The sequence below is a fragment of the Petaurus breviceps genome, unplaced genomic scaffold (genome assembly GCF_028583685.1).
Source record: "Petaurus breviceps papuanus isolate PSGF00001 unplaced genomic scaffold, PetGlider_PUasm1.0 38, whole genome shotgun sequence".
Taxonomy (NCBI): Eukaryota; Metazoa; Chordata; class Mammalia; order Diprotodontia; family Petauridae; genus Petaurus; species Petaurus breviceps.
Genome location: NW_027186304.1, coordinates 30,183,917 through 30,210,912, shown reverse-complemented (window position 1 = coordinate 30,210,912; position 26,996 = coordinate 30,183,917). Strand labels below are relative to the sequence as shown.

The following is a 26,996-nucleotide window of genomic DNA, read 5'->3' as shown; positions in this document are numbered from 1 at the left end:
TCTTTACTATTTTGTTTGGTGATCTCATTAGTTCCTATGGGTGACAATAATCTCTATGCAGATGACTATCTCTAGAGATTCAGACTTGCATTACCATCTGCCTTTTAGACAGCTTGAATTGGATTTACTGTAGGCCTTTCACAGTCAATATATCTAAAACATAACCCATTATCTTCTCTCCAAGCCCTCACCTCTTTCTAACTTCCTATTATTGTTAAGAACACCACTGTTCTTTCAGTTTCCCAGGCTTATGACCTTGGTGTCATCCTGCCATCCTTTATTTCTCACTCACACTCATTCTACAGTATCAATTTGTTGTCAAGTCTTGTTTGAGGTCAGATCTTTTACCCTTGAGTCAATTATCCTATAAAGCCACTTTTCTCTGCTTACTCAGCCACCTCCTTTATACAGGACTTCACCTTTTTGTTGGACTATTGAAATAGCCTTCTGGTTAGTCTTCTTTCCTCAAGTCTCTCCCTACTTCAACCCATCTTCCACTTAACTGCCAAAATGATTTTCCTAAAATATAGGTCTTATCATGCTCCCCAATTCATAGAATGCTTCCTACTTTTTAGGGACAGCTAGGTGGCACAGTGGATAAAGTTGCTAAGCCTGGAATCAGGAAGACTCATCTTTCTGAGGTCACTGGTCTCAGACACTTACTAGCTGTATGACTCCGGGCAAGTCACTTAACACCGTTTGCCTCAATTTCCTCATCTATGAGATGAGTTGGAGAAAGAAATGGCAGACCCCCATATTTCTGCCAAAAGAATTCTAACGGGGTCACAAAGAGTCAGACACAATGAACAACAATTTGCAGAATGCTACCCAGCTCAATAAACTCCAGTGGCTCCCTATTATCTACAGGATAAAATAGAACTCCTGTTTTCAAAGTTATTTTCCACAAGACTCCCATATAACCTTCTCATCTTACACTTCACTCCACATACTCTGTGATTCAACTAAACTGTCCTACTTGCTGTTCCTCACATACAACTCTCCATCTCCTGAATCTGAGCATTTGCAAGGACTATCCCTTATGCCTGTGATGATCTCCTTCCTAATCTCCCACTCCTAGCTTCTCTGGCTGCCTTCAACACTGTTCAGATCCTGCCTTTTCTGGTCTCTGCCACTGCTATTACCTTCCTTCTGAGAAGAGTTTCCATTTCCACTGCATCCAAACGCTTGTTGTCTAACTGAACTGAAGCTTTTTACCTTTCAGAATAGTGTTTCAATTGTTATTTCTTTCTCTTTGAATATTTTGCCTTTGCAGGGGAGTATTTCTCAAAAGCAGTTTCTCCCTCCAGATATATAATAAAGACAACAACCTGCTTTTCAAGTATAGTACTATGTTGTTGAAACATTAAAGGAAATTACTGGCAAAAATTTGAGATGTGCACATTTCATTTGGAGCAAATCAATTGGCTAAGCTGATAGAACATGTATGAAGCAGAGGGCAAACTGTAGCTTAATGTATGTAATCTGTATGGAGTGTGTGTGTGTGTGTGAGTGTGATTTATCAGAAATCCTGTGATCAATTTTGTGTTATACGTGCTGTGGTGCCTTTTACACAATCCATTTTCTGATAAATATCAATGTAAAAAACATTTTTCTTCAGCTATTAAACCCCCCATCTTTTCATTCTAATTAACATACTCCAGATAAGCAATGGATTGTCACTATGAAAGGTACTGCCATTATGTTCTGTAGAAGTTTAACTAATATAAAAAATTACCAGAATGAAACGATGGAGAATCCAGAAAGCAACTCAATCAGCAAAAACTCCACTTCCTTGTTCAGCAGAGTCACAAAAGTCAAGCACAATAACTTTTCAGAATATAGGCATTTCTAAAACACTACTTAGAAGAATGGGGGAAGATTGCAAGCAGTGCCGTAATCACACAAAACTGTGAAGAGGGGAAAATGGGGATCAAGAAAGATTGGTCTGAGACTTAGGCAGATTATCCCAATAGCATTTAGAGATGAGACTTGGATGATAAGAAATAGATACAAATAGGACAGATCTGTCAATAATTTTTCAACAAACTCTCCATTAAGGTCGACAGTGAAACAATAATTTATTTTTAACTACAGTCCCTAGGTATTCAGGTGAAACACAAATTGCAACAAAATAGTCAAAGTTAGGAAGAGAAGCTGAAACAGACCAAATATAAAAGGAAAAAATCCTTATGGGGGTGATACAGTTGTAAAAGTACTGAGATTAATTTTCAAGATATTTAAAAAAGGGTAAGATACTGAAAGATTGGGAAAAATCATGATCTTTATTATTTCTGTCCCCCAAATGATCGAAAAGATGTCAATATCTGTTGACCTATATGCCCTTTTCTCATATCTATAAAATCTTTATGATATTATATATATTTACATATATATTTATATATGTATGTATCAAAGGTATCTGATAAGAAAGAGTTTGGTTTTTTGCAAACTATTTTCTAAAACAGACTACATTTTCACACACTATGGACTGAAAGATGCGGAAAGTACATATTTCTACTGCATTTATTTCTTGCTGATCATAAAAAGGTGTTTAACTTAAACAAAATGTAGCTTTACAGTCTCTTGTCTAGATGGCACAGTGGGTAGAATGCTGAACTTGCAATCAGGAAGAACCAAATTAAAATCCTGCCTAGAACCTGCACAAGGCACTTAACTTCATGTAAACTTTAAAGTTTAGCCTTGGTGTCCTGTCTGTAAAATCGGGATTATAGCAGCTACCTCATAAGGTTACTGTGAAGATAAAAAGGGAGAACGTGTGAAATGTTTTGCAAACCTTGCAAACCTTGAAGCAGTAGGTGCTAGCTGTTATCATTGTATTATCATTTGATAAGATCTCTCTGAATATATCAAGATAATAGGCTGCCACAGATGTAGGGCTCAGGGCAATAGCAGTTCATATAAATGTTCTTATAAATGGGCTGTTTGTCATTCAGGAGATCACCAATCAGAGGCTGCCTACTTTTCTTCCTTTTGTGAGCAAGAGATTTGGACCAAAGACCTAGGAATAAAGGTTTAAACATCGCCTAGTCATCCCCTATGTTACAAAGGATACAGTGAAAGTGGGTCATTATTCTATGATGTCAAGTCCTGTTGATTTTCCTTCTATATTATTTTGCATCTATTTCCTTCCTTTCATTAACTTCCTAAATGGTCTACCTGTTTCTTTAGGGGGAAGTGCATTGAATTTGGAATTAGAGAACCTGGGTTAAAATTCTGCCTCATCCACTTACTATTTATGTGACCTTTGGCAAATTGCTTAACCTCTCTGGGTTGCAGTTTCCTCATTTGTAAACTGAGGGGGCATGGATTGAAGGGCCTTTTCCTTCTAGCTCTGAATCCATGCTCCTATGATTCTATGTTTCCAGGTTTGTTTCTTACTTTATTTTTTGTCTTTTTAGAAGGGGGAAGGCAGGACAATTGGGGTTAAGTGACTTGCCCAGGGTCACAGAGCTAGTAAGTGTTAAGTGTCTGAGGCCATATTTGAACTCAGGTCCTCCTGACCCCAGAGCTGGTACTCTATTTACTGTATCACCTAGCTGCCCCCCTCCAGGTTTGTTTCTTATTCCCTTTCATGTTATTGATGTTAGAGCCAAAAGGAACTCCTTAATGGAACATTTCATACCCTGCCTTCACTCATCGGCACAAGTGGAGCCCTGGGCCTGGAATGGACGCCTTCCTCATGTGACTGTGAGAATCCTTATCTTCCTTCATTGTGCAACTAAATTCAAGCATCGCATCTTCTGCAAAGCTTTCCCTCTTTCCTCATTAATAGTGTTTCCTTCTTCCTCAAAATTTTCCTAGGGGCTCTTTGTCTCTAATCCCTCCCTTGACCCCTTCCTTCTATACTTTATATTATGTGTAGCTGTGTACATGTCGAATCCTTTAAGTAGAACGTAAGATCCTTGTAAGTGGGGACTGTTTGATTTTTTTGTCTTTCTATACCCTATGCCTACCAGTTCAGTAACTGTTGAATCAAAGCCAGGTTTGGCTACGTTAACAACCCTGCTGCATAAATTCCAATGTCTCTCTCCAGGATCAAATTTAAAATCCTCTGTCCAGCTTTTAAAGCCCTTCACAATCTAGCCCCTTCCTATCTTTCTTGTCTCAGACTTTACCCCATGGGTCCAGGTACACTGCCCTTTTTGCTGTTCCTCACACAAAACACTCCATCTCCTGCTTCTGTATCTTTAGTTGCTGTCCCCTGTGCCTGAAATGCTCTCCCCTCCCTTCTAGCTTCCCAGGCTTTCTCCAGTGCTCTGCTGAAATCATCTTTTTAAAAGAGGCCTTTCCCAGTCCCATGGCACCTTCCCTTCCCCCAATGCCCGTGCCGCCTGTCTGAGATTATCTCCCACTTACACAGCAAACATCTTGTATGTACATAATTGTTCACACGTTTCTCTCTTGTTAGACTGAAAGCTCCTTGAAGGGGTAGAATGTTTACGCCTTTCTGTGTATTCTCAGCACTTAGCATAGTATCTGGCATTAAGGAAGCACTTAAATGCTTGTCGATGCTGCTGCTGAATTAAATTCAAATGGTGGATAGAAACATTTATTCATTTACTTACTCGTTTGTTTGTTTATACTTTTTAAAAGGCCAAAGGAGTCTTTTGTAAACTATTTTTCTTAGGAGTTCAGAGTGAGAATTTTTACTCTTTACCTCTGTTGAGGGAACCACTTTATCCTCCCAGAGTCCTACATTCAATATGTTGGAATTATCCTTGACCTCTCACTCTTCCTCACCCCGTCTGTTTAATCAGTTGCTAAATCTCAAATGAATAGTCATCAAAGATGTCCTGCCTAACGAAATGTTGATTTCGGAGAATGTACTCTTTCTTTGAACATTTCCACAGACAAATACTGAGATCTATATGAAGGGACTGAGGCATTAAAGAGTCCATTGTGAATAAAACCCAAGTATGTGGCTAACATCTAAGGTTCTCTGACTGCTTTCCTCAAGACTATAATTCAGTTGTTACTGAATTGACAAAGCACAGCATTATTTTACTTTACCTCTAAAATTAAGCACATTGCCACTGAATTACAGGTTCTTGAGGAAGGAAGAGGAGGAGATCTTTCCTTTAAACAAAATAGTAGAGCCACTGAAGCTCTTGTAGTTAATCGAGGCCCACAACACAAACATGTTTCCTAAGTTCTAACTTGGAGGGTCAGAATATCAGGAGGAAGCAAGTTCCCTAAAAATAAGATGCAATAGAAGGAAATGGCTTTAAACCATTTCAGATTTAATTGAAAAAAATATAAAGTGCTCATAAATGTTAGAGAAGTAAAAAATATTGCTAGGGATTATTAAAATTTTGAGCCTTCATAATAATTTAAATCAACATTAATATCCAGGGTAAAATAATGAAGAAGATCATTTATTGGTTTAGAAACTCAGGCTCTCCACAAGCAAGGCAGTTGTAGAAGCTTTCTGATGGTGGTTGTCTATCAAGTTGCCTAATTGCAGTTGACCTATAGAGAGGTGCAAATGAAGCAAGCATTTGTGTATGAACAAGTGATTCATAACTAGATTGAAAGTGAAACAATTCTATAATAAACATATTATCTGGGAGGGGCAAGTGAGGACATAATGTTAGAGTTGAAAGGAACCATCTAGTTCAACCTTATGATTTTACCAGTGAAGAAACTACTGTCCTGCTTCTCTGGGTCCTTTCACCTACAGTTTTATGCTTTTATGAAACAATTTCTTAAAGTCAGCCTGTTAGGGTTGTAGTTCGGATCAAACACTAGGTCTCCTGATTTAGTATAATGCTTTTACAGTACATGATGGTGCATTTACTTATTGATAACCACTGTAGGGGCTGGGAAACTGCAGCCCCAAGGCCACATGTGGCCTTCTAGGTCCTTGGGTGGGGTCTTTTTGACTGAGTCCAAGTTTTACAGAACAAATCCTTTTATTAAGGGGATTTGTTCTGTGAAGTTTGGATTCAGTCAAAGGGCCATACTTGAGGACCTAGAGGGTCACATGTATTCTTCCAGGCCGCAGGTTCCCCACCCTTGCATTAGAGTCAACAAAATAAAAAGGGGATTAGTTTATGTTTTTCACTTTATTGATTGATTTATGCCATTATCTTAAAGTTGCCTCTCTATGGGTGTGACATGAGAAAATGTAGACATGAGACAACGTCCATAACCTTCAATAATTAGATGATCTGTGAGATTATGTGGGCATTTCCTCCAATGGTCGAAATCACACTTATCCATGTTTTCAGTCGGTAGGACTCTTGTTTGTGTCCTTCATCTAGACCATCCAACAATTTGGGGGTTGTCTTCTAGATCTTTTGATGTTGTGTGGATAGAATTGGAACACAAAGGCTGTCCACTGATTATTTCTTGCTATATACTTATTTATTAATTTTGAGAATGCCCAATTGATAGTTACTTCTTCTTGTTCTTATTTCTTCTCTTTCTTCTTCCTCCTTTTTTCTTCTTCTTCTCTTCCCTCTCCTCTTCTCCTCCTTCCTCTTCCTTTTATCCTTCTTGTTCTTCTTTTTTCATCCCCTCCTCTAATTCTTGTTCTTGTCTTTGTCTTTAAACATTACTATTACTTCCCAGTGAAGTGCTTTACAAATATTATCTCATTTGATCCTCTCAACAATCATGAGGGGCGGGTGCTATTATTATCCTCATTGTATAGATGAGGAGCCTTAGGTAGACAGAGGTAAGGTACCTTGACCAGGGTTAAGAAGCTAGTAAGTATCTGAGGCTGGATTTGAGCTCAGGTCTTCTTGATTCCAGATCAAGAACTCTATCCACTGTAACTAACAGCTCACTGTATGAAAGGCAGCATCAGGAAAATCTGGCAAATCCTACCTCATTCGCCTAATAGCTGTGTGATCCTGGGAAGTCACTTAGCGTCTGTCTCTCCCAGTTTCCTTAGCCATAAAATGAGGAGATTGATCTTATGACTCCCCCAAACAATAAAACTTCCATTGTAAAAAATAAGTACAACTAAACAAAACAAATCAACATTTTGATCATGATTGAAAATGGTGACCTCGTCCACATCTGGCTTTTACTACTTTCTGACAATAAGTGAGAGGCATAGCTCTTCAACAAATTCCCTGAAGTCATGATTGGTTACTTCATCTATTGGTTTTGAATTATTTTAATAATATCAAGGAGACCACCATCTTTTCAGTCAGCCAGGTTCACAACTTTGGTGTCATCCTTGACTCTTTTCTCTAGCTTGTCCCTAGTATCTAGTCAGTCCCCAAATTTCTTTCTCTTTCTCTCTTGCATGTTTCCCCTTGGGTTCACTCACATAGTCATCATTTCTAGTTCAGGCCCTTTGGCCTGGACTACTGCAGTGGTCTTCAAAATAAGGGAAAAGAAAGGGAAGGAAATAAGCACTTATATGGAACCTACTAAATGCCAGGTATTGTGCTAAGTGCTTGAACAAATATTGTTTCATTTGATCCTCATGACCCTATGTCTTCCCAACTTCACACCCAAAGACCTGTGCCACCAGCTGCCTTGAGTCTTGACCTCTTCTCCCATTTTTCCTTACTCAAATTTTTCTCCACTCAGCTGTGAAAGTGATTTTCTTTTTTTCTTTTTTTTTTTTTTTAAGCAATCGGGGTTAAGTAACTTGCTCAAGGTTACACGGCCAGTTACTTCTGGGTGTGGTGCTGAGGGTCTGAGCCCGGGATTCGATCCCAGGTCATCCTGACTCTGGAGCCGGTGCTCTTACTCGCTGAGCCACCTGGCCGCCCTGTGAAAGTGATTTTCTAAAGGTGGAGGTGACCATACACCTTTCCCCTATTCAATAGATTGATTTCAATGGTTCTCTATCACCTTCAGGATTAAATACAAAGTCCTTTAGTTGGCATTTAAAGCTCTTCACAATCTTGTCCTTTTCTACCTGTCCAAATGTGCATGTTTAGGCATGACTGATGTGGGAATTTCTTTTGTTGGACTATGCAAGTTTATGATGGGGATTTAATTTTTCTTTTTTGGTTCAGTGGTTGATGGAGAGAGGGACAGGTTATAAATGCATGTAAAGCAAATTAAGAAATAAATATTTTAAGAAACAAAAATTATTAAGAACCTGCTTAGAGTTAGTGGTTTTAAATAAAATATTCTCTTTCACTAAAACCATTAGTGACCATGACTAAATCCAAATGGTGCTGAATTTTAAAAATGCTTTAGTTTCCTACATCTTGCATGTTACAATATGGTTCAATTGCTAACAGCTGTGATCAAGTGGAATTGTCTCATTAAAAAAATAATTGTTTCTTAATATAATGGCATAAAAACAGAATCCTGACCTATGAAATTTCTCACTGTTCCTCCCTGTTTCAGACATTGGTTGGAATTTGTTCTCTCTCTGTTTGTCTCTCTTTGTGTGTCTCTCTCTGTCTTTCTGTCTCTGTCTCTGTCTCTTTTCACATTCAAAGGGGCTGATACAGACTTGCAGTCTGTCAAAGTTGTGAAATAGCCAGTTAGAGTAATCTATTAAGATCTGTCTGGTTTGAGACAGATGATATTTCAGACTTATTTTCTTTTCTTTAGCTATTTGGAGCTGAACAAAGCCTAACCAAATAGGGTTCCCCAGAAGCTCAGGGTTCTATCTCACAGTTACGTTGATTCTCAGCAATCAGTGTGTGATTATCAGTACAAGTGGATGATTGGACACTTAAAAAAAAACAGAACAAGAAATAACCCTGTACATAAGACCTGCAGTTGTTTGGACACAGTGAACTACTCTGATTGCAAGAAATTGCATTGGATTAGGTTCCACTTGTGATACCTTATTTGTAAAGAATAAATTATTTCCTTTTACCCCCTCAGGCAAACATGGGCAAAGTATCATCAGAAAAAGTTTGGCTGGTTTGGGTTGTGTAATAATAACAACACCAATCTCACTAATATTCATTGAGTGTGTAAAGTGTAAGTACTTGATACACACAATTTTGTTTGATTCTCTCAACAGCCCTAGGAGGGGCAGGTGCTATTAATATTCACATTTTACAGATGAAGAAACCCAAAGCTTAGAGAGGGTAACTTGCTCAGTAATAATAATATCTTAGCAATAATAATATGAAAAGTGATCTGGATAGGTCTCTTCTTATTAATGGGAGGCAATTTATTGTAGAGGAAAAATACTGGACCCAGACTAGTGAATTTGGGTTTTCCTTTTAACTGGATTACTTACTAGTTGTGTTAAATGGACAAGTCATTCAACTGCTGAGTCTCATTAGGCAATCTATAAAATGAGGATACTACTTAACTATAACTACTTCAAAGGATGGTTATGAAGAAAGTGTTTTTTATAAACCTCAGAGTCCTATGTAATGTGAGTTATTATTTTGTGTCAGAAAGTGGCTTGAGATCGTCGAAAGCTAAATGCAGTTTCTGAGATTTAATTTGGGACCTAGTTTATTACTGCAACAGCAACACCTGTCTAAGGCATATAATGTACTGATTAACTCAAGGGACTGCCATATGATTTCATTTCTTGACAATACACATTCTTCTTCTGTTTTACTTTTCAGTATGGACTGTGACAATCTCTTTTGAGTGGCTATTAATTTCACTGAAGAGATCCTGTGGCAGTCTGGAAGCCTTGTGTTCTACCTTCTTTGACAATGAGATCAAGTAGAAGAATAAATAAGTTATATCTCTTGAGTTATCTTGAGTGTTTTTTAAAAAACCATATATCTAGAATTTAGCTTATTATGGACCCCTTTATACACATGCCCTGGACTCACATGTTCTCTGCATATGTATCCTCTCTTCATGGATGTTATTTTTGTGTAGGCCCTTCCCATTGGTGTATGATAACCTGTGGAAGGCTATACCCTACATGTATTAGGGGCCCCAGAATATTTTTCCTTATTACTTTATATGCTATTCTGTTTGATTTAATATATTATTTTAAGCTAATAGGTATTCTGACTAGTTGTAAAAAAAGCAAACACCGATAGGGGCTCATCAGGTACATTTTTCGAGTGTATATTGACAGAATTGAACCTCAGATAATTTTTCTGGGGGTCTACTTGTGAGAGAGGTACACATGATACTATGTATGGAATCAGCCTATAGCCCTCCCATCATCACTAAGGCAAAATGAGTGGAATTGTAGCACTCCTTTCTGTAACATGTCTTTCAGGCTACCTTTTAAAATGATTTTCTTTGTTATTTGATGTTCATTTTAAAGCTGATTTCATTTGTGCAAAATACTATATGTATGCGGTGTGTGTGTATGTATGTATGTATGTATGTATATGTATGACAATGGGTTGGGATTAGAGGGAGAGAGGGCTAGGAATTCTTTCTCCATGATGAGGAAAAGCAGAAATGTTTTCATTTTTTGGATTTTCCCACCCACAACTTTTAAAAAAAATTCTGAACACACTGATTTCTTTGTGAATTATCTTTCAAATATTTTAGTAGATTAAAAGGGGGTTATTTTTCTTTTGTTTTTAAATTTAGTACAAACCAAAAGGTTAAAAAAGTTTCCTGGAGACATCTGAATACCATAAGATTTTGAAATCTGCAATTTCTACTTTGTGAGTAATCAAGGAAGGTGGGAGTGGAAGTGGGAGGAGGTTAAATGGGATCTTTTACTTGGTCCTTTTCTTCCTTTTAGATTCTTACAACAACTATACCAGGATAATTCAGAGTTCAACTTGTGCTTACTGAAGTTTATAAGGTACTTAAGAAATTAGATTTACAAACAGACATGATTCTTCAATAGTCAGAGGTAGCATGGCGTAGTGAGTAGAAGACCAGGCATAGAATCAGGAAAACCTGGGTTCACTATTGGCTATATAATTATGGACAATCATTTAACCTTTTGGTATCTTAGGCATCCACTTAAGACTATAAGTTTCACAGAAGTTAGCATTTTGCATCTTTACACATTCGGAATTCTTCATACCATGAAGAATACCAATGAAATTACAGAGCTGGACCAAAACCAGAAATTAAAACTGCAATGCAAATTATCTTATTAAGCTTCTCATTTATTTAAGTATCAAGTATTCTGAACTCAGCAAGGTAAATCATTCTTTATTTCTAATCAAAGTGATGGTATAAATAAAACAATGAGATTAAAAAGAAGGTAAGAAGGTAGGATAGAAGGAAGAAAAGGAAGAAGAGAAGTTGGGAAGGAAAAAAGAAAAAGGGAAGAAAAGAAGAAAAGAGGAAGGGAAAATAGGAAGGAGGTAATGAAGGAAGACACTGAAACCTTAGAGAAAATAACTGTCTCTGAAAAAAAAAACTTTCAGATTTGAATATTCCTGAATCCTCAGATTCTACTTTTTTTTTTGAGGTGGGAGTCCAGGTAATTGGGGGTTAAGTGACTTGCCCAAGGTCACACAATGTCAAGTGTCTGAGGACAGATTTGAACTCAGACCCTCCTGACTCAAGGGCAGGTGCTCTATTTGCTGTACCACCTAGCTGTCCCAGATGCTACTTCTTAAAAACAAATGTTTCTAATTCTATTTTAATTGAAATGTGCAAGTGTTGTAAAGGATAGAATGCTGGGTTGCTAGCAAGGAAGATGTGGATTCAAATCCTACTCCTGACACTCATTAGCTTTGTGACCTGGGCAAACTATTTCCCATCTCCGAGTCATTATTGTTTTGTTTATTAGTCCTTTCCAACTCTTCATGATTCCGTTTGAGGTATTGTTGGCAAAAATGCTTGGAATTCATTTGCCATTTCCTTCTCCAGTTCATTTTGCAAATGAAAAAACTGAAGCAAACAGGGTTAAGTGACTTGTCCAGGGTCACTAATAAGTGTCTGAAGATAGATTTAACCTTGGGTCCTCCTGACTCTAGGGCCAACACTTTATCCACTGCACCATCTAGATGCCCAGTCTTTCTCAAATATCCAGTCTGTGGGTTGGATAATGATCCCTTTCAGATCTAAATCCTGTGAACCTAGGAAAGCTTGGGCTGGTTAGAGAATCAGCCATGAAAAGGAACTGCACTTTGCTTTCCTACTTTTTCACTTTAGCGAGAATTTTATACCTAAAGTTAAGAAAACATGTATGCAAAAGGATCTGAAAACCCATATGTTCATTGTCAGTCTTGTACTATGTGTTTTCAATGAGATAAAATGGGTTATTTAAACTTTGAATTTTCCCATAGGGTTTAGGAGCTTCAGCTGTTTATCCAGCAGCACACTACTTAAAAATAGATGGGATGACATTTGTGGGTTGGGGTATTTTTATATCCTTTTGAGAAAGAAGCAGGACTTTAATGCCACATTTACCATTTGGATTACATAAGAACAACAAGCTTTATGAGATAAGAACTGTACATAAAAAATAACAATTCTGATTCCTACCCAATAAACCATGGAGCTATTGGAAACAATCAAAATCATTTTTGTTAGATAAACTGAAGGGAGTAAAAGTATACCATTCCATGTGAAGGCTTTCCTTTTGAGTTACTAAAATTAGTTTAAAGGCCACAACAAAATAGGTCAGAAAGAGCTGAATATGGAGATTTTATCTTATCCTATAATACTAGTTACGGTGACACATTACATTGAGTACTCCTTTTAGAAACTATTTTACAATCCTTTACAGACATGGTTAATTATGTTTGACCAATTAGCTAATAAATAAGCAGGTAATCTTGTCTTTAACCTTCTTTTCTCAAATTATATTATACCTTAGATGAAAATTAAATAGTTTAAACTGAAAATATACTTTAGCCAGATATTTCCATTCTCATAGGTATACCCAAGAACTTGAGGCAATCATGGCCTAATGTTCAAATCGAAGATCTGATCTTGGCAGCTCTGCTAACTACAAAAGATGCTGAAACCAGGGAGAAATGAAAAGAAAGGCATCTCCTTTTAATCTAGTAGAATGTTATCTCAGAATAATACTGATTTTATTAATAAAAACATACTTTAAAAGGAAATTGCCTTTACTGAATAATATTAAAAAGGAAATCAATGTCGGATGGGTCAGTTAGGGTGGGCACAGGCCATCATCATGTCTCATTTTTGTCTCAACTTTTTATAAAATTTGAGACGATGCCTGGCATGTGCCCAGAAAAAGATGTTGCAATTAGCTCCTCTCCTTCCATACTTTGAATAGCGTAGTGAATGTCACAGCTCAGATGAAGGGGATCACCTGAAAGAGGAATTACACCCTTTGCTCATCATGGTATGTGAATAAAACACTTTGACATGTTATATTTTGTGCTTCCCTCTCCCCTCTCCAATCCTTCTACTCCCAGAGACTATTGTAAAGTGTGACCAGGTGGTCAAACAGGGGAAGGAGATATCACCGAATAACTCCACTCCTAAAACTCCCACAAAATGGTAGAATAAGTAGCCAGCTCACCTACATGGCACATTGTTTTGGCACAACTGCATTTCCTTTATTCCCTAGCTTCTGTGAATGCTTTTAATGAACCATGTACTCCCCAAAAGCAAAGGTTTTTATTTTCTTTTGAAAATCATTGTCAACTACTGAGTGCTCTGTAGCATGCTAGATAAATGATAAATACTAATGATGACTGGAGAAGCAAGCTCCTGAGGGCCCTGATTGTTAACTTGAGGAGAATTCTGAATGAGGGGAAAAATCCATTTTTGACAGAAAAGCAGGCTTAACCTGTACTTAGGACTAGCCATATCTGAAAACACATGATGCCTCTTTATGAAGTGTCAGTGGTAGAGTGATATAGTACTTCTCCCCTGAGTAGAGTTTTTGATAGGTATCCCTCCCTCTTCCCATCTTTGTAGGATGTAACAGGATTCTTCTAATTTAATGATCCCTAATTTTCCTTTCCATTTTCCTTCCCTCTAATGTTTAAATCTTCATTGTAATATGACAAGATAAGTGACAAAACATCATGTTTTTCTTCCTATATAAATAAGATATGAAGAAATAAAGTAATATTAAAGTATATTAATCCATATTTTCTGTGTCCTTTTAAAGTTTCTGGTAAATGTACTAATTTCATGTATCAAATTTATACTAATAGCTTCATAAATGAGAAAAAATACCAAGTTTGTATTTCTCAAATGAAAATACCAAGGTACTTAATTTTGCAAAACATTTGTGAAAATAATTAGTGATTTTATTGAGCAAGAAAGTGAAAGCTTCTAGATGATAAAAATGGGTGAAGGAAGAATATATAATTTTATATCATCCTAATTTGTGAATCCTTAGTGTTTTCCTTATTCAACTGTAAGCTTCTTGAGGGCAGAGACTAAGTTGTTTTGTAATATTGTTTGTCTAGTACCTATCACAAGATCTTGCCAATAGTAATAATTCAAAAACTATTTGTTGAGGTTATAAGGGTTGAGTCAATATGTAACATACATAAATTCCCTAGAAAGTGAAGATGAATTGTTTCAATTCAGTGGCTTTGAATACCAAATGCAAAGAACTTCAAAAAAAGGAACCTAAAACATTGTTTATTAAGTGGAATTATTATAGGTGCTGCAGGGAATTATAACAAAGAACATACAGAGTAATTGTTTACTTTTTTTTTTTTTTTTGCTTTTTGGAGGGCAATTGGGGTTGTGACTTGCCCAAAGTCACAAGGCTCGTAAGTGGGTCAAGCGTCTGAGGCCGCATTTGAACTCAAGTCCTCCTTACTCCAGGGCTGGTGCTCTATTCACTGTGCCACCTAGCTGCCCCATAACTGTTTACTATTTCGATTTTTCTTTAATTTAATAGAATCATAGATTTAGAACTGGAAAGGACTTGGAGATTACCTGATACAAGTCCTTTATTTTACAAATGAAGAATTGATGTTGTGTCCAATCAAGCTGTCTTAGGCTGGCCTCATTTCCCTTACCAAGACAATTAAGCCAAAGCCATGTTAACCATGCAGGGCAGAAACAGGCTTGAAGTTTCTACTTCATCTTCCCAGAAGGTCTCATGAAAATTGTGTTTATCTCTTTTTTTTTTTTTTTAAAGCAATAGGGGTTAAGTAACTTGCTCAAGGTTACACGGCCAGTTATTTCTGGGTGTGGTGCTGAGTATCTGAGCCCGGATTTGATCCAGGTCATCCCGACACTGGAGCCAGTGCTCTTACTTGCTGTGCTACCTGGCCTCCCCATTGTGTTTATCTCTTGATTCCTGTCCTCACTATGACAAAGTGCTTCCCTGAGGGGAGAGTCAAGTTTTTTTTTTTCTGTTTGACTAGATTGTAGCCTGTAGAGGATGAAGCATAGAAAGCATCTGGTTCTCAATTACTAAGGATGGGCTCTGAAATCTGGGCAACTGAAATCCCTAGATTTTATGCCCAGCCATGTTGGTTATAAAGGGCAACATCACAGTGGTGGGGTTGCCCCTAAACCTTCCTTAAGGTGAAACAGTCTTACCAATAGCCAACTGTCTATGGTGGACAATAGGACACAAAAAGTCAGAGGTAAAAGAATTTATTTTTTGTCTGGAGTGACATGCTTTTAGTTCAATGGGATCATTTCCCTTATACAAATTATAGAACCTAAATGTTCCTTGACAACCATAGATATTAAGTTTTTAACCAGTCAATTGTATAAGGAGGAAATGTCAATTGGCCAGAGTTGCAGTGCTAAGGCTTCTTTTTTTCCCAAAGGAGTTAAAATCTATAGCAACATAAACGCTAGCAACTCAAAATTGTGAACAAATGCCCCCTTACTAAATTATTCTGTGAAGAACTTTGATCACAACTTATTTTCAAAATCATTATCACCACTAGAACATAACTTGTGTTCTAATGTCTTACGTGTATTACACACCTTTTACAACCTTTGTAGTACCAATGCTACGCAGGTAATAAATAATAATGCATTACCAAACTAATGTTCATACAGTCATTTGGCCAAAGTGTATCAATTGCTTGTGATCTGACAATTAATTTAATGTACTATTTACTATTTTAATTATTTAGCATATTATTTGCTAATTTGGCATTATTATTTCCACATAATTTCTTTTTTTTTGTGGAGAAGTACAAATGTCCTTATCCATTGAAATGCATTGATTCTAAGAGCCTGGCTGTGAGCCCCTTGTTTCTAAAATTTCTAATTACTCTAAATGGACTAAAAATGAGGATGAAGGTATTTGTTTCTAATACCAGGCCTTACTAAGTAGATCTTCTGAGTTAGTTTATGGTGGTGGGTGGCTGTTTTAGCTATTTAGGTACTTGTTAATTTCTTTGTGATTTAATTCATTCTTACTAGGGGTTTTGCCTTTTTAAATCTGAATTTGACAAGTTTTAATAGTATTATTTATTCTAGTAAGAAAAACAATAGTAACATTAATTTGAAAATTCTCACTATTAAAGACAAAATTGACTATCTTTTTCTTAGGAATATTAAGTGGGAAATTTAATTCTACTTACTTGCTCAAATGTGGAGTTGAGCATTTAGAGAGTAGTAGACACATACATTTACCATACATAATAAAGAAATGATAACCATTTCTTTTAATGAGGTTTTAAAAAATGCTAGGTAAAATTTAATGTGCCCCTAAGACTTTGATGAAAAAAGGTTATATAATAGAGGGGACAGCAAATTAGAACTGGGAACAAGTTACATTTACATATCCAGTTCCATCATTGTAGTAAACTTTAAATATGTCATAAACTTTAAAAAGAGGTTAAAGGGCACTTATCGCCTATTCTGAGCACAAAATTCACGTGTAAAGTATTTGCTAATGTTCAGTCCTTTGATTTCAAAGAAATATAATAGGATTACTAGGAAGAAGATACATTCTTTTATTTAACCTATACATTTAATCATTAGCTGCTCTTTAAAACCATTCAGTTATAATAATAATTTTTCTCTAAGGGCTAGAGAAGAGTTAGGCAACTAAGACACCAACTTCATACGGTGACCCTTTAGACACCTGGTATTTCTTTTCCTTTCTTTTTCTTTAAGTCTCCCACTTCCTTTCTTTTATCTGTCTCATGTTTCTTCTCTTCTACTTATAACTAAGTTATAAGTTATATATGCCAGATGATAGCCCACAAACACAAATTAACATGTTGGTCACCAAAATATTGCTAATTGATATGATATGATCCATGACTGGAACATAGCACTGTGAGGTTATGTTAAAAAGGAACAGTCTAGATAAAAGCAGGGGAGGCATAGTATTGTGCATGAAGAAGGGATATAAGCATGTGAGCTAGAATGTGAGAAAGCAGTGACTTTCTTATATTTTTAAATTTATGTCTTCAATTCTTAGCAGAGTGCTTTGCACACATTAAGTGCTTAATAAATTATTTTTGATTCATTCATTCTTTCATGTGAAGAAATCCAAGGACTGGAACAGGAAATATTGTGAAGAACATCTTGATGAGAGTCAATAGAGGAAGAAACACACAGTATTGTGCTGGTACCACGAGGCCAAGAGGAAGGCATGGATGTTGGGTTTGAGAAGCAGATCACAAAATTGGAATGGAGTCAGGATATAGTAGTGACATCTGACAACTAAGATATCTTAAGGAACTACTTCTCTGCTAAAAGCAGAGCCAAGATACATTCTCAATTGGCCTTAATGATCATTTTGTTCTTAAATATGTAGGGAAAGTGACATGGAAAACTGGACTTTTAGATCTGATTCTTACCAGTAAAGAAGATATGGCTATTGAAGTAGAAATGATGAGAAGCTGGGGAAGAATGATGGGAAATCTGAAAGGAAGTGGTCCCTTCAAAATTTCTAGTACTATTATAGAACATTATTGTTACAGTGATGATTTCTGAGTAATGAGAAAGGAAAATAGTGATCACTAAGAAGGTTTAATCAAGAATCTATCATGCCATATAAACTTCATTTTGGGGGGATAACAGTTTTTGTGCCAGGTCAACTCATGCCAGTCCAGTGATTTGGACTTGACAGCAGAACATGATGAGATATTCATGTGGCATATAAAATTCACTAAAAAGAAATTTACTTAATAATAAAAGATTTTAAAATTATATAATCACTGATTCAGATAGGTGCAGTTCCCTTCTGCATTTGGCATGGTCATAGTGCCTGAACAAAACCAAAATAAAACAAAAACATCAACATATCAGGTAGTAGGGAATTCTAACAAGTCTAAGGAGGACCAGTTCCCCAAAGACTGTGCTTTTTAGCCCTTAGGTGATCAGGAAGCCATGCCAATGGTTTAAGCTCTAGTTCTATTTTATTATTTTAATAATTTAGCATGTATTTATTAATTTAGCATTATTATTTCATATAATTTCAATGGAATGGAACAATGGAATCCTAAAGCTGGCCTCCCTTCTCCCTTACAGAGAAACCATACTAGCCTACATAAAATTAATGATGCTCATGTCACACACAGTGTTACTAGACAGATCAGAGCAATTCTGCAGATACAGTATTCCTTGCTTTTAGCAAGGTGTTTAACAAAGTCTTGTTAAACTTAGAATTTATTAGAATTATGGACAAGATATAGATATATGGGATAAATGGTCTCAGATAGAAAGATTCAGAATTGGTAGAATGACTAGATAAAAAAAATGATTGATGGGTTAGAGTCAATCTGGAGGAAAGTCTCTACAGCAATGGTCCAGGGGTCTGTGCTTGGTCCTTAAGTCATTTGACATTTTATCAATGACTTGACTAAGGGAACAAATTGCATGTTTTATAAGTCTGAAGATGGCACAAAGTTGGGAAGCATATCTAACACACTGGATAAAAAATAATAGCTAATATTTATGTAGCACTTGAAAGTTTTGAGGAATTTAGATCTTATCTCGCTGAATGGCAGAACAATAGATTTAGAATTAAGAATCATAGATGGAAAGGACTTTGGAAATTTGACAAATGCTGAGGTTAAGTGAGCTGGCCAGTCAAGGTCATACAACTACTAAATGGCACAGTTAGGAAATCCAAGACAGTTCTTTTGATTCCAAGATCAGTGTTCTCTTCCCTACAACACAATGATGGATAGAATGAGCTACTCACTGGCAAAGAGAGTGCTTTTCAGGAAGACCCAAATGAAATTTCAGCCTTACACACTTACCAGCTATGTGACTCTGGGCAACTCGCTTAACTCTGTTTGCCTCAGTTCCTCATCTGTAAATTGAACCAGAAAATGAAATGGCAAAATGCTTTGGTATCTTTGGTCATAAAACCCCAAATGGGGTTATGAAGAGTTGGAAAATGACTGAACAGCAACAATCTCACTGATTCTACACATTAACTCTGGGAGACAGGTACTATCTTTGTCCCTTTTTTACATAATGATAAAGACGGGAAAACTGAGGTTAAGTGGCTTGAACATGGTCATACAACTTGTTAGTTATCTGAAGCAAGATTCAAACACCACATAGCTACTTAACTACAATGGATAATAGACTCAGGAATAAATTAAAAAATACATCTTGACAGGCTAAAATACTGGAATGTATCTAATAAGGTGAAATTTTAATAGGGTTGAGAGTAAAATTTTACATTTGCCTTCATAAAATCGACCACATGTGGCCAAGAGCCATGGCCAGACTAGATGTCGCGGCCTCCTTTTCTAGCTTTGATTTTACCTCCAGTCCAAGGCTGAATTATTCTGAAGTCGGATCCTCTTCTGCCTGAGCAGAGAAGCCTTTAATAAGCCTTTAATAAGGTTTGGGTGAAAAATGATTCTCCTCACAACCACCTGAACCTATGCTCAGCAGGATGCTTGGATTATGAGCATAGAAATTCCTTACACCAATATTTCATCTGTGGTGGGTACATAGCACCCTACTGAGTTCCTTGAAACTGCTCCCACCCTTCCCCCAAAATATGGTTCATCATTTTATCTCTATCTCATTCTTTTTTTTTCTTTAAAAGCCTAACAAATTTTATCACACTACACAGTATTTCCCTTAGAGCTCACCAGAGACATATTAGCACTTGAAAAATCCTGTGGCAGTCCATTTAGCCTGCTCTATTACCTTCTCCTTTATAGTATTAGCTTTCTGAATAACTCACATGTACATTGTGTAATCTTCCAACCCAAACTATTTGTTGGGGTCAATTAAGACAATTGGTAGTGCGTAGAGGGCCAACCTTGGAATCAAGAAAATCTGCATTTAAATCCTGCCTCTGACATGCGCCTGTGCAACCATGGACAAATCCCTTAATCTCTCTGCTTCCTGGACAACTCTTTAATACATTACATTACAGTTGTCCTCAGTGAGTGGAGGGAGTTTCTACACCAGGAGTTCCTCACAGTGTGAAATCACTGCTTCAGATCAAAACAATTTAGGGGAGAAAAGATTTAAAAAAAAATACAAGTCAGAAGAAAGTCAGGACAGGTCTGGAAGGGATTTCAAAGACCTATGGCAAACTCCTTTACCAGCTTTACTTCTGAACATTTATTTAATGAATCATTCCCAAGATGATTAAGGGGCTGTGTGGCAACTAGTGGCAATTTGTTTTTTCCACAAACAAAGGCAATTAGACTCCTCCCCTCCCCTCCCCACCCAAGGCTGAGGAACACTGGACACCATCACCTAAAGGCTAAAACATGCTGACAGGGTAACTGTGGAGCAATACCAGAAAAATAGGACAAAACAAAACAAAAAAATACCACTGTGACCTACATGAAGAGACAATGGAAAAGAGTTGCTGATAATTTTACTAAGGACAGAAGGCTCCCCCAGATTTAAGAACTACAGAAGGAAACAGGACAGGACCAGTCAACACAAGGAAAACGCTATCAGAAAAAAAAAAGCATAGAAAAAGAATCTAAGGTTGAACGTTAGAAGTAAGCAGTGCTGTGCTTCACAAAGCAAGTTGTCTGAGGAAGGTGTATGTCCGAGTTTTGATGGTTCCATTATCTTATCCCTGTGGATATTCCCTCCATGGTCGAACATCATCTTCTAGCCATGCCTCCTTATTCTGTTGAATTCTTGTCAGCATCTTTCTGTAAATCTTCCATAGAAGCTAGCTCCAACAGACTGGAGATCTTCTGATTATTTTCTGTGTCTACTATTGATGTATTTGCTGTGTGGTCTGTTCTTCACTCCTGCTAACAACTATTTTTTTTTTCCTCTTCCAGTCTTAGATGTCTTTTAATGATGTTTTAAAAATTTATTTCTTATATATACATTTTTACTGATTGCTTCAGCCTATCATGAAGCTGTCCATTGCTCTTTTGGTCACCTATAATTTTGATTCTTCTGAGACTGTGGTATTCCATGATTTGGATTTATATAGCAAATAATAAACATTGGTGCTAAAAACATGAATTTTTCCATCATTGAACATCTTGGTCACATTGAAAATAATGGACAGGGGTGACTAAGTGGTGCAAGTGATTAGAGCACTGGCCCTGGCATCAGGAGGACCTGAGTTCAAATCTGATCTCAGATACTTAACACAAAAAACTAGCCATATGACCTTGGGCAAGTCACTTAACTCCAATTGCCCTGCCTTCCCCCTAAAAAAAAAATAAAAAAAATGAAAATAATGGACAAATTAATGGGTAAGAAGGTGAAAACACCAAAGATTTTAAAGAACATTTGTCTACTTTTAGGATCATGGCTAAACAAAGACTTGCTTTTTCTGCTGTCAGATCAGAAGCAAATACATTTGAGTATTGTAGTCTGTTATATAGTTACTAAGAAGTAAGAAGTCATCATCTTAAGGTAGTCATTAATAAAGGAATTATTTTCATTTGAGTGGAGAGGAAATGAATTACTTAGATTTACTCCAACTAGTCAACACAGAAAACCAATATCTATTCATTTCTCAGAGGGGCACATACTTCAAATTAAAAAGATGTCTTTGGAGCAAGTTAGAACCAATTGAAGAGAACTGCTTGGTAAATTTTCAGTGTATGCATTTACACCTCAGAACTAGCAAATTCTACAAATGAGGATTTGATTTATTGTTTTGTTGATTTCCCAGAGTTAAGAAAGTGTTGGAGAAAATATGAACAATTCAGATTAAGTTTGAAAGTGTGTCATGTATAGTTTTTTTTGGGGGGGAGCACCTGTTATTAAATATTCATCAGCACTCTTCCACTTCTCTAGGACAGAAAAAAAATGATTCAATATGGAACCTCTCTTGAATCTCGACTAAAAGTACTTGGAAAGTAACTAGGCTGGGAGGAGCTACATGCTGGGTCATTTAACAGACTTATGGAAGTGATCCGCTATCACTAATTTTTGGGAAATTTTCGAGAATCGATGAGATATTATGGCCTTTAAAGATTAATTTCATTTCCTATTTTGACAAGTTTAGTAAATCAGGGAACTATTGTGAAAATCATACATTTGAATTTTAGTAAGAGATTTGAAAAAGTTTCACATAATTTTGTATTAAAAAAATTTAAAGCACAGAGACTTTTAAAATTCTTTTCAGTACCAAATTCTCTCCCTTCCTCTAGCCCCTCTGTCATCCAATGATTGAGCAAAGCAGTTTCTTAGACCAAAGATTCTCAGACTTTTGAGTACTGTGGCAGGGTGAGAGATTCCATGATTCAATTACCTCAACCATCCCTGGAGTGCATGGCCCCAGATATTTACTAGCTGTGTGACCGTGGCCAATTTGCTTAGTCTCTGCTGCCTCAGTTTTCTCATTTGCAAAATGGGGATGATAATAATTTCTTCCAGGGTTGCTATGAGGACAAAAATGAGATAAAAATGTTAAAGTACTTTGCAAACCTTAACGTGGTATATTAATACTATTATTATAGTTGTTTGTGAATGGCACCGAGCTAAGAAGGATAACCAAAAATATTTTAAAAGGATGAAACAGTGGAATGAAGTTAACAACTTTAAATTTAATAAGAACTAGGGGTGGCTAGGTGGCACGGTGAATAGAGCACTGGCCCTGGAGTCAGGAGGATGTGAGTTCAAATTTGACCTCAGACACTTAATACTTACTATCCATGTGACCTTGGGCAAGTCACTTAACCCCAATTGCCCTGCCTTCCTCCCTCCAAAAAGCAAAAAAAAAAATTAATAGGAATAAGCATAAAACCCTATACCTGGATTTTATGCTAAAATCAGTTGTATAAGTACAAGGTGAGGTAGATATGGCAAGAAAGCAAAACAAGCAGCTGTTGTAAAAAAACAACCTGGGTGTTCTAGGGGACTTCATGCCCAACATGGTTCTGCCTTGTAAAGTGGCAGTTAAAATAGCTGATAATAAAAGCTCAAGCTGCAATAAAAAAGTGTAGTGTGCAGAAGAGGTGAAAGAGGTTCCATTCTGCTGTACTCTGCCCTGGTCAGTCCCACATTTAGAGAGGTATGTACCATACTGGGAGTTACTTTAGAAGTGTCATTGGCAAGCTGTACTATATCTAGAGGAGAGTGACCTGGATGTGGGGGAACTTTAACTATGACCCATGAAGACTGATAAAAGTAATTGAGGACATTTAGCCTGGAGAAGAGAAGACTGGGCTGGGGGTGGGGGAGGGGATATGATAGAGATTTAAATTACTGAAGGCCTGTCATGTAGAAGAAAGATATGATTTGTTCTACTTGTCTTTGGAAGACACATAAGGAAAAACTTTCTAATGGAGTAGAGATTTATTGGAGTAGAAATGAGCAGAGTTTACTGTCAATGAAGATTTTCAAATAGAGATTAGATGACCATTTATCATACACACATATGTATACATACACCCACACATATGTACTTTGGCTGTGGACTAGGCTAGATGATGTTTGAGCTGCCTTCTAAACTAAGATTATATTAAAAATTATAAACTATATTGAAATAAAATGTGTTTAATCTCAGAAATGTATTTTTAAAGCCCTCACATAAAATATCACACTTCCCTTTTCATAGATTCTTTAAAAATAGTGGCATTTTAATATGAAGAAACATTTTTTGTCCTTCCCCCTCTCCCACATCCCCTGAAGCTTTTAAAAACCATTGATCTTTTATTTATTTATTTTTAGTTTTCAACATTCATTTCCACAAGATTTTGAGTTACAAATTTTCTCCCCATCTTTTCCCTACCCCACGCCAAGATAGCAAGCCTACTGAATATCCCTTCCCCCAATTTGCTTTCTCTTATATCCTCCCCCATGTCCCCCTAACTATCTAGTAGGGCAAGATGGGTTTCTATACCCCAGTGCCTGTATATCTTATTTCCCAGTTGTATGTAAAAAACAAAATTTTTTTAAACACTTTTTTTTAAAACTTTGATTTTCAGATTCTTTCCGTTCTTCCCTCCTCACCCATCCTAAGACAAGCAGTTCAATATAGGTTGTACATGTGTAGTTATGCAAAACATTTCCATTGTAGTTATATTGTGAAAGACTAACTATATTTCCCTCCATCCTATCCCACCCCCCACTTATTCTATTTTCTACTTTGACCCTGTCCCTTTTCAAAAGTGATTGCTTATGAAAAAACATTTTGAACTGGATATTTTTCTATAGATTTGCATTAATCTAGTCAGCTTTTAAGAGGCCCTATTCAAAGAGGGGTAAAATAAAAGTTGATTTCTTTCCTATAATCATCTGAGTTTTTTCAAATAATCATCTTTCCTATCTGACAATGATTTTAAAATATAGTCCTCTTCTTCAATCAACAAAGCACTATAGCTGCCATATATTTCACACACACACACACACACACACACACACACACACACACACAAACAGGGTCAAGTGGAAAAACTAGAATTGAGGAAAATTTTCCTGAGCATTGAATCCTTTCCATTTTCCCAGGTTTTCCCACAAGCTCTTCCTGTTTCAGAATGGACACAGTGAGGTATCTTTTCAGGTCACCTACTTGTGGAGTGAGTAGGAGAGGCATTGATTTTTAAATTGCATGGCAATGAGCCCAGAATACCTGGGAGCCCCATCAGCCACCTTCCTTTTTTTTTTAAAAAAAATTATCACTCATTGGGTAAAGGAAATCTTCAATGTCTTCCTAGCTCCCCCAGTCTTTTCCAGCTTCAGGAAATCTGGGCTCCGGTGTGACTGAAATAAACCCATTCTTTTTCTCACACTGAACAGAAGCTTTGGTGCAAAGAAAAGCCAGTCCAGCAACTGATCCACCCCTTTATGTTCTGAGAAATTGGTCAAATCAGTAGTAATAGTGGTACTATGGAACTAAAGCAACTTGACGGTTTTTTTTTTTTAACTCTGTGAACTTGGGCAGACAAGTAGGTTTGTTTCATGCGGTTTTCATTCATTACAAAACTGGTAATCAACACAGTGTTAAAGCTAAAACAACAAGAATCCCAATTCAATAGTTAACAACATGTTGCTAAAATCAAAGAAAAAAATACAATTTTACAGACAAAACCCAGGTAGCAGAGGCCATGGAATAATTTTAGCAATTGAAACCTATTACTTTTGATTCCCATTTCACATACCCAGAAATGAAATGTCTCCCTAGCAAGTCAGAGAACACCACTCGTATGTTTTTCTGCTTCCTTTTAAAATGAATTAAACGTTAACATCAGCTTACAATAGATCACGCAAACCCCAGTACAATCTCATACTTTAAATGGGTTTACCTACCTTTGTTCCTTTGGTAAATGCTTTGATCTCTAAATTCACTTTGCTCTCAAGGTGATAAAATGTACTATTCAGTAGCCTGTTTTTCATGTTAAATTTTATTTAGACATTTTTCTGCTTATAAAAGCTAGACTTCCTCTCCTTCTCCCTTGGTTGTCCTATAGCTTAACTATACATGCAAAGAAAATAGACCGGTATATAGTTACAGGCTTTATCACACTGCACACCCCAGGTTCACATACAGGAAATTAACTCCAGAATGAAAAGGGAAAAAAAATGAATTTGTTTAAGATTTGAACACAAAGACAACATTTCTTTCCCTTCCCACCACCCAGAATTGTTGTCAACTTACCTTATTAGATGAAAAACCAAATAGAGTCTCTTTACGGAAAATTAAGTTCATTATTCATCTCAATTTGGATTTGGGTTATTGCAGCTGAAGGCATTTAAGCCTCTCTCTGCGATTTGCCAATGCAAAGTGGGTGAGTATGGCAGTAAACACAAGGGCTGAAGGGGAGTGGTTGGCCATCACTCACAACAGTAGATTTGTAACTTTAGCTTTCCATTAGTATGCAAATACTTAATGAAATGGAATCACCCAACTCAAGAACAATACTTAAGAGAGCAGATATCCAAATCCATGCAGTTTTGTCTTAGCTCTTATTATGGTTGTGCTGCATGCAAACTATTCCAGCACAATTGCACTGCTATCTTTCATTGCCTGACCATATTCTCTTAGCATCACTAGATATTGATTCATTTAGTACAACATACAATGAACAATTTATATCCTGTCCAGGTGAACGGTGTGTGAGATGTCTAGAATATGCTAAAAAGGGATTGTCGGACTATCTTGGCTAGTGCTAGCAAAGCATATGACTCCTGGGCAATGAACATTTTCTCTACATCCAAGAATTGTTGCAGTTTTAAAAATAAAACTGTTTGGGTACGCAATTTAGCTGGAACGCCCAGATTTTTAATAAAGAGATAGATGTCCAGGCATCTAGGGACACAACAAGAGTGACGGCCATCTAAATTTTGGTAATGAAATTCTCACTTTGTCCACAATCAAGACATATTCTTTTACAACTCTTTGCATTTTTCCAAAACAAGGATTAAACACCTCTAGGGACCCTTAGGGGGAAAAAAAAAACAACAGCCTGTTTTTTTTTTTTTTTTGTATAGTGTTTCACTATGAAAAACTTGTTTGAAAACTTCTTTTAGCTAAGATATGCATCTCATTGTTATATGTGGGCTACACAATGAGCAGCTGGGCCTATTCCACCAATCATTTTACTTCATGAGATCTGAGCCAGCAGCATTTATTTTAAACCTAACTCTATCAAATGATAATAGAACCACAAAAAAGCAATATGGGTATTATTAATATTCAAGAGTGACATGATTGATCCAAGCAGTTTCTTAGCATAACTCAAGGATTCTCAAACTTTTGAGGTCATCTGAGTACTTTGGCAGGGTGAGAGACCCTATGTTTCAGTTACCTCAACCATCCCCCACAGTGCATGGCACATAGGAAGTACTTAATTAATGATCTCTCTCTC

The 26,996-nt window shown here is 36.7% G+C and overlaps 1 protein-coding gene across 8 annotated transcripts in view; it reads right to left on the bottom strand.

The window, feature by feature from the left end:
• Positions 1-26,996, bottom strand: part of DLGAP1 (DLG associated protein 1) — a 1,177,715-nt gene that overhangs the window by 372,272 nt on the left and 778,447 nt on the right. The window contains exon 1 of one of the 8 annotated variants that reach the window (XM_069099697.1): positions 25,787-26,070. The exons of the other annotated variants lie outside the window; for them this stretch is intronic. Coding sequence (XP_068955798.1) covers positions 25,787-25,837 — 51 coding nt within the window. The 5' untranslated portion in view covers positions 25,838-26,070. Of the gene's footprint in view, positions 1-25,786; positions 26,071-26,996 lie in introns of those variants that run through there. 8 annotated transcript variants of the gene reach the window in all.